This window comes from Morus notabilis, unplaced genomic scaffold (genome assembly GCF_000414095.1).
Source record: "Morus notabilis unplaced genomic scaffold, ASM41409v2 Scaffold1649, whole genome shotgun sequence".
Lineage (NCBI taxonomy): Eukaryota > Viridiplantae > Streptophyta > Magnoliopsida > Rosales > Moraceae > Morus > Morus notabilis.
In genome coordinates, this window is record NW_010356696.1 from 1 (window position 1) to 8653 (window position 8653).

Sequence of the window (8653 nt, forward strand, 5' to 3'; positions counted from 1 at the left end):
ATGTCGTTTGCGAGGTTCACGGCCTGCCTCGTTAGTGAAACGACATGTCATTTCCATATGTCTCAAAATGACTTGTCGTTTGCAAAGTTCACTGGGGCTGTCTCAATAGTGAAACGACATGTCATTTCCATACGTAACAGAAACGCCTAGCAAAGCTAAGGCATGAAAGCGGCAGCCCATTTCCGGAAAGATATCAATATTTTTGTCCCAAAGACAATTATTATAGAAGAAAAGTCAAATTTTATTCTTAAAAATTTTCAATCGATTAAATTACCATTTTTATATTTAGGAAAATTTTTGTAATAATTGGGTCTAACATTACATATACACTCTGAAGAGGGTAAACATATTGTACAATTTTATTTTTTTTTATATAAAAGAATGATGTTTTTAGACTATTAAAGTATGTACTATTTTAATATCATTAAAAATAGTCGAGTGTGATTGTTGAGAGATTCTTCATCACCTCCAATGTAGTTCTTTTGATACTCCACAATTTTGGCAAGGACCTTACAATCGTCTTCACTAGTTCACTTTTCTTAAATGGTTTATTAAGAGAATTTAAACTATTAGCAAAACAGTTTAAAGCTATTGGCAGATGGTAGCATTGAACGTTTTAAAGCTAGACTAGTAGCAAAAGGGTACACTCAAACTTATAAGATCAACTACACAGAGACATTTGCACCTGTAGCTAAGATCAACATGGTTCGAGTATTATTGTCTTTAGCTGCAAGCTTGGATTGGGCGTTACAACAGTTTGATGTAAAGAATGCCTATCTACATGGTGAGTTGTCAAAAAAAAAAAATACATGGATCTCCCATCAGGATGCATGGCGTCAGAAAAGCATTGTAAAACGGTGTGTAGATTGTAGAAGTCATTATATAGGTTAAAGCAATTCCTGAGAGCATGGTTTGGAAGGTTCCCAAAGTTCATGACAGCTTTTGGCTACCGTCAAAGCAATTCATATCACACTTTGTTCCTGAAGAAACAACATGATAAGGTTACAACACTCATCGTATATGTGGATGACATGGTGGTTACAGGAAATGATCTTGAAGAGCGAAAAGCTCTACAGAATTATCTATTTAGAGAATTCGAAATGAAAGATCTAAGTCCTTTGAAATACTTTTTGGGATTGACGTTTCTCGTTAAGTACAAGAATTTTTCTATCTCAAAGAAAGTATGTATTGGACCTTTCACAGGAGACTGGAATGTCAGGATGTCAACTTGCTGATATACCAATAAAAGAAGGTCTGAAATTGTGTGTTGATATACCAATAAAAGAAGACTGGAATGGCATATCTCGTAAGCCGCTTCCAGCGATGTCAAGATATCTCAAATTAATGAGACGACAAAAATCTTTAGGCAGCTTCGCAAGATTTTGACAGTTTGCCAGCTTCAGCGTTTGTAAATTGTACAACTTGCTGAAAGCTTCGGGCAATCTTTCAATTTCAGACCCCGAGAGATTCAAGTAGCGAAGATGCCTTAATTCGCATATTGAATCAGGTATCTCAACCTTTCCACGGACATAAGACAAAGACAAAGCTCTCAGACACCTTGCATTCATAACAAACTCATTTGCTACTTTCTCAGGTAAGTGCCGATATTTTAGAACAAAAGTGCGCAAACGAGGTGTTTCAGAAACAACATTCGAGAATTCAAAGATATTCTTCTCTGCCATAGCATACGTAAGATGACGTGCTCGCTTGATCATCGCAATTTCCTTTGAGGTGTTGTCATCTAGGAGAAAACAATATCTTCTTGATACATGTTTAGCCAAATCAACAATAAGATCATGCATACCAAAACAGGATATCAATATTTTGTTCTTAAGCCCAAAAAAACCCATTCTCCCATGTATGTATGTAACAGATAAGCCTAGCAAAGCAAGGCATGAAAGCTGATCATACCTGATGCAGCCCATTTCCGGAACGATATCAATATTTTTGCCCCAAACACAATTATTATAGAAGAAAAGTCTAATTTTATTCTTAAAAGTTTTCAATTGATTAAATTACCATTTTTACATTTAGGAAAATTTTTGTAATAATTGGGTCTAAGAAAGTCAAGTTTTATTTTGGCTTAATTCTTGGGTTAAATATAAGTTAGTTTCTTTTTTTTTTAATTTTCAAAATTATTTTTTTTTACTAATTTTATTTTTAGTTTTCAATTGCCGTTTAGGTAGTTTAGTTTATAAATATGTTAGTTTTATTAAATGTAAGGAGAGAGAAATTTTATGAATGAAATATAAGTGTTTATACTTCTTATTTTTTCAATTTTTAATATTCTTTGTGAATTAATGAATGTTGATGATAATTTTCATTATTCTGTGTATATCAATGGATTTTTTTATTCTAGTTCTTAACTCAAACGAGCGAAATGAACGAAGAAGGCTTGGTCTATTCAATATCTTCATGGGGTAGAGAAGGCCAAAATTGCACATTAAAACTAATTTGAATTACTACCTTTATTAACAATGAATATTAATGAAATAACTATCGGATTAATAGAAATGTGAAGTATGGCGAGGTAATTTCGGTTCTAACGTTTTCTCGTCCTTCATGTGGGTTAATATAAGCATGCAATCCCATTAATTTGGTGTTTGTATCCAACAAACTAACATTATTAATTAATGGCTAGACAAGAAAGATAAAATACCCTAATTTTGAATGTAATTTGGATTGTAAACATTATTAATGAATGGCTATATATATAAATAAAATACCCAAACTAAACTTACGCCAAGAAGAACAGACCGTTGTCAAATTTTTTAAGAGAATTCTCCGAGTAATCAAATTAAGTATCTGATGCAGGTATTGGATTCTCAATTAGTGTAGCTTTCCAACAAAAATGACATCCACAATGGAGTAAAAATAGCTAACTGAATCTTACCAATTCTGATTTAATTGAAACTTGAAGAGATAATATAATGGCGGTGATTGGAGTTGTTTTTATTTTTTACATTTTTTGAGAAAGAAAAAATGAAAATGGGAGAAAAACGGCGTTTGGCACAATTAAAGACAAAAAACGGAAATGAAATTAATTTTTTTGTTTAGTATAAAATTCGAGAGAAATAAAAAACGACTTTTAGAAGTTTTTCATTTTTTGTTTCGGTTTTCTCCTCTCTTGAGCAGAGAGAGAGAGACATTAATGAATTTTTTTATATTGAAAACAATCTCTTGATAAAACTACCAAACGCGTTTTTAAAAATGATTTCTGTCTGAGATTGAAAACGTTTTCATTTTTATTTCCATGTAAAAAATAAAATCATTTTGAAACAAGTTCCAAACGCACTCAATGTGTTAAACATTCATTATGGGATTAGATGGACTTTGTTGACGATTGGCATCAATGTGAGTGAAGAAGCAAGCTCTGGACATGAACTGATGAAACAGTCAGTTAAACATGGAAGGAGGCAAGGCAAGTCTTCAGTAAGCTTCTTGCAATTCCATATAGCAAGTGTTTTTAGCTTTGGGAAAGCTTCATCTGGAATTAACCATTCCGCCCAGTTTGACATGTTATAGAAAGTTAAGAGTTTCCAATGATGTAAATGGCTTTTCACTCATTGAGCTATTCACGCAAAAATCGTGACCGACACTCACTACTGCATCAAATCCTGAAATATAAAGGTCTTTGAGGGACGACAATTGCCCAAGTTGAGGCAAACTGTGGCAATATATACAGTTAGAAAGATTTATATGGACTACATTGTAGAATGATTGATCGCCCAACAAATTTGGAAATTTTGCGCCTAAATAGTTTCTAATCTCAAGTTTCTTCAAGGTTGTGTTGGGCAATAGATTGCCAAGCACAGCCCTTTCAAGGTTCTGTGTAATCAATTTCATAATCATCAACCCATTCCAACTTCAACACCTCAAGATTCTTGTCCCTAAATTTGGCTTTCAAAGTACTTGACTTCTGGAGGCTCTTCAGTTTACCCATTTGTGTTGGCATATCTTCTAGGCTTCTTTCAACGATATCAAGATATCTCAAATTAATGAGACGATGAAAATCTTTAGGCAGCTTTTTGAGATGAAAACAGCCAGCCAACTTCAATGTTTGTAAATTGTACAACTTCATCATTTGACAGCAACAACTTCATTATTACATCCTTGTCATCATTTCTACCACAGACACCGGATTCTTCGATCAGAGACGTCGAAGGTAATCTCCATGATGAGCTCTTCCAGACCAAGGATATCCTTTTGACTCGCAATATATTCCAACCTCTCAAGAATCTCCCGATCAATTGAGTCGTAAATAGAGGAGAAGAAGTTAACTCACCTTGTTAAGGCAGCCAGTTCTTGATTCGGCTTCCATCTTGAGCTGGAGAGCATCATTGAGCACTGCAGTGACAGAGGACAGCTTTATCTTCAATTTTATGAGCAGCACATTCAAACCGGAGCTTTTCTTTCCGATCATGTAGTTTACAACTTCAGGAGAAGCCATCTTCTCAAACAGCATGTGAAGGGAAGAAGAAAGAAGAGGTCCACCCACCAATTCAGCAGCCATGATCTTCTCTTGATCAGTTCGACATCTATTTTGTACCTTACTGTGTAATTCTTCTTAATTTTTCTCAGAAACAGAAAATAAAAATAAAACTAAAATAAAATAATTAAAAAAAACTCAGAATAACACAACTATAACCTCAGGCATTATTTATAAAAGCCTCGCAAAGCAAGGCATGCAAGCTGATCATACCCTTCCACAATTCTTATCAACTCACAGTCTACAACTTTAGCAGATACAGATTTATTGTTGAAAAAAAAAAAAAAAAAAAAATTTTATTGTTAAAAAAAAAAAAAAAAAAACAAATGAGATACAGAAGCACTAAACTAAAACTTAGATTGGAGACACTTTATATAAAGCACTCGTAATCCTTTATTTATGACATGTAATTGGGCAAGTTTAGTGTTGATCCTGCACACAGAGAGAGAGAGATATTTAGCTAAGAACAAATTTAGTTGAGAAATAAGAACAAATCTAGGTGATGAAGAGATAATAGTATATACCAAAAAGCGCTTTTTGTAGAATTCAACCAGCTCCTTTGGATCAGTTTTTGTTATCTTGTAAGCATCACTCTTGTTGAACTCCTGCACAAAGGATTTATATGTTAACCAGAATTATTAATACAATGAATCAAAAATCTTGGTAAAGTTGTTGCCAGTTTCATCAGAAGAACGGGCATCTTGCGAAGAATGAGAATCTACAAGATTCTCATGTCTGGTATAAATATTACAATTTTTTTTCATTCTGAAGATAGTCTATCTGACGGAATTCACTTTACAAGATTTTGCTTGTACCAATTTTTTCATTCCTAGTCATTCTCATGGGATTCACTTTACGTAATTTTGCAGCTTTGCATGATTTTGCAGTAATTTGAATCACACTCAACAAATGCTATTCAGATTCTTGAGAATCTCAAATTTTATGGTATGGAGTTGAAAATCCTCCATCGCCAAACTCAAAAAATGAAAAGAAAAAAACAAGTAGAGCCCTTCCTATATATTTGTATTTAATACCAAAAAAAAAAAAAAAAAAAAAACCAACTGAATATCAAAGCAAAAGTAGGTTTCAAACCCCAAGACAGCAAACAACAATGTCAATCAGTCGGATAAGGAAGAGAGGAAAATGATATGTTACAAATGATTTACTATCTTACATTATGACCATACTTCGAAGCTTCTCATGGCTACTTCAGTTCCTGATTTTTCCACACTAGGATTAATTGCATTATTTGTGTTTCAGATCTATATACTTACTTTTGAGGGATATTTAAATGTTCATTTTCAAACTTATAGTGGAAAACAAAAAGGACCAGTCTATTCGGTATCTTCACGAGGGAGAGAAAGCCAAAATTGCACACTAAAAATGACTTTAAATTACCTTTATAGACAGTGACTATTAAAAAAAAAGAACTATCAAATTAATACAAATGTGAAGTACGGCGAGGCCTTTTTCTTGCAATTTCAGTACTAACAAGTAACAAAATTTTGGTCCGCATATGCGTAATATAAGTTTGGAATCCCAATTTGGTGTTTGACAACAAATTATCATCATTCATGAATGGCAAGCCAAGAATATGTTCTTTTGATTGTAAACAAAGTAGTGCATACCAAAGGCAATAATAAAGCTTGGTCAATGGATTCCAAAACGGTATATGAAGAAGTGAATGAGATTTATATTGTACCTCAAGCCAGGCAGCTAGTTTAGGCCTGCCTGCTGCGATGTCATACTTCCAAACGTCTGCTAAGAAGGCTTGGAATCTCTCAATGAATGGAATATAGGCAATGTCCACCTGAAGATTACGATGTTTTAATTTTCCAATAAATCAGTGTAATTAAGCACAGAATTTGTACATAAACCTGAAAACAAAATTTCTTTACCAACTAAAGAATTCAAGCAACGAAAGGGTCATAATAGAATCTAGTCATTAATCAACTTACCAAACTAAGCTGACCCAAGAAGAATGGACCGTCATCAAATTTTTTGAGAGAATTCTCCAAGTAATCAAATTGAGTATCTGATGCAGGTATTGGATTCTCAATTATTGTAGCTTTGCAACAAAAATGACATCCACAACAAAGTAAAAATAGCAAACCGAATCTTACCAGCTTCTTTTACTGGGTCCGACTTAAACGAATTGTAAATTGCTCCGGTGAATGTGTCAACATAGAGCAGCAACTCTTCACCAAACTTTTTTTTGGTAGGATCCTACAATTATCAAGAGAGCAAGCAATACTTTATTTAGAGCTCCTTCAAATAAAAGAAGTTTATCATGGGCACAAAAAGAAGTCAAGACAATTTTTTTTTTTTTTTTTTTTTTTGCCCTTGAGCAAATGAGAGTTCATTAAGTCTAATTAGTCAAAGACGCTAGAGATCGTTTTAGCAGGAATCGAACTGAGTATGTCTGAATTACTGACTAATCTCAAGACAAGACTATACCGGTGCGAACTAATTCTACATCACTTACATTAGGGAAAAGTGAAGGTCCTTCGAAGTTGCTATCCACATATTTGATCAGATCGAGACTCTCTCCAATGACTTTTCCATCGTGTTCCAGTGATGGCACCTACAGAAATTATTCGATAAGTGGAAAATAGAAAACAACTCTAAAGAATTTCCAAGACTAGTAATTCATTCACAATTTTTTTCATGTATATCACCTTGTTCGGAGGATACACTTTCTCCTTGTACCAAGCAGGCCTGTTTTGGAGATTTATAGGGACTAGTTTAATCTTATCTTCCAAGCCCTGCACCGATGAAAAATGACCCAAATAATTAACAAAGTGTTCCCGAGTTTTACACTTAATCTCACTTTAGTCACTAAGATTACGTCCCAAAACTGATCCCGATCTATCTTAGTGTGACAAAGTTAGTCCTCTCATCAACTAGCAGTTTAAAAAATTGATGGAAAAGATCACCCGAGTTGCGAGTTGCGCGTGGTGGGTAGTTGAATTATTGAAGTGGGTTTATCAAACTTTATAACTTATGTTTAGAGGAGAAAATTGTGTGGAATCTACTAAGAACAAATATGAACACTTACCCTTCTTAAATCAGTTAATCCAACCCTGAAAGATTGAAATGTTCATTTTACCCGCAAGGGCAGAACATGATCTATTCCGTTTAGATGTTAACATGGATGTAACATAAAGACTAACTTTGCCACAGGTAATTTTTGGGATGTTATAAAAGTCAATGACCAAAATAGGATTCGATATAAAGTTCAGGGATCGGTTTTTGGGATTAACTCTAGAAGGGAAAAAATGATAGTCCGAAAAATCCATCTAAAATTAAAATCTTTTAGACGAATACTGATAGTCTGATAGTACACATTTCTAAATATGATCACATCATGGTCATATTAATATCAAAAAGATATATATAAATTCATATGAAAACGTAGCGATCAAACCTGAGCAGTACCAATAACTATTTTCTTGTACCTACGTAGAATTCTCCAAAAAAAATAAAATAATAAAAATAAAAAGCGTAGGACAAATAGTGCCAAAAAAAACAAAATTAGTACTGAAAAAAGCAATCGAAATACCTTATAGTTTCTAGTGATCCAAACGCGCTGTACAAATGGGCAAGAATAAGAGATGTACAACCTTCCAAAAGACACAACAAAAAAAAAAAAAAAAAAAAAAAAAACCCCTCAGTTTTATTAATACACATAAAAAAAATCAATTGAACAGAAAAATAAATAAATAAATGAAAAAAAAAAAAACCTTGTAGTTCCATCAAAAAGAGGTGGTGGGTCGGAGGTGGAATCCAGAATTGGAGGAAGAACATATCCTTGCACGTTCCTGGAGAAACCCAAAACAGGAAAAACGACAGGAAATTTCAGCAGAACCAAAAAAAAAAAAAAAAAAAAATCTGGGATAGACCCAGATACAGAAAGAGCTCCAGAAAGGTTGGAGATCTTACGCGGACGCCATTGATGGACTCTTGTCTGTTGTTGTTGTTGTTAACTGGTAATGTTTAGAAGGTTGTCAGTGAGCTTATTATATACTTATATTTATAGGTTTCTTTTTTTTTTTTTTTTTTGGTTCTTTGTTTAAGCGGTAAGAATGTGGTACACAATGAAGTCTACGTGCACTAAATGGGGAGACACTTGTTCGAGAAAAAAAGAGTTGCGTTAGTACTTAC

At 33.7% G+C, this 8653-nt stretch overlaps 1 protein-coding gene across 1 annotated transcript; it reads right to left on the bottom strand.

The window, feature by feature from the left end:
- Positions 1 to 4786: 4786 nt before the first annotated feature.
- LOC21389170 (glutathione S-transferase L3) lies at positions 4787 to 8653 on the bottom strand. Its single transcript, XM_024173058.1, has 10 exons — positions 8432 to 8653; positions 8233 to 8310; positions 8052 to 8112; positions 7168 to 7254; positions 6975 to 7073; positions 6613 to 6715; positions 6448 to 6524; positions 6192 to 6299; positions 5014 to 5094; positions 4787 to 4921 (listed from the first exon to the last, which is right to left on the bottom strand). Exons 1-10 carry the CDS (start codon positions 8440 to 8442, stop codon positions 4910 to 4912), a joined length of 717 nt encoding a protein of 238 aa, XP_024028826.1. The 5' UTR covers positions 8443 to 8653; the 3' UTR covers positions 4787 to 4909.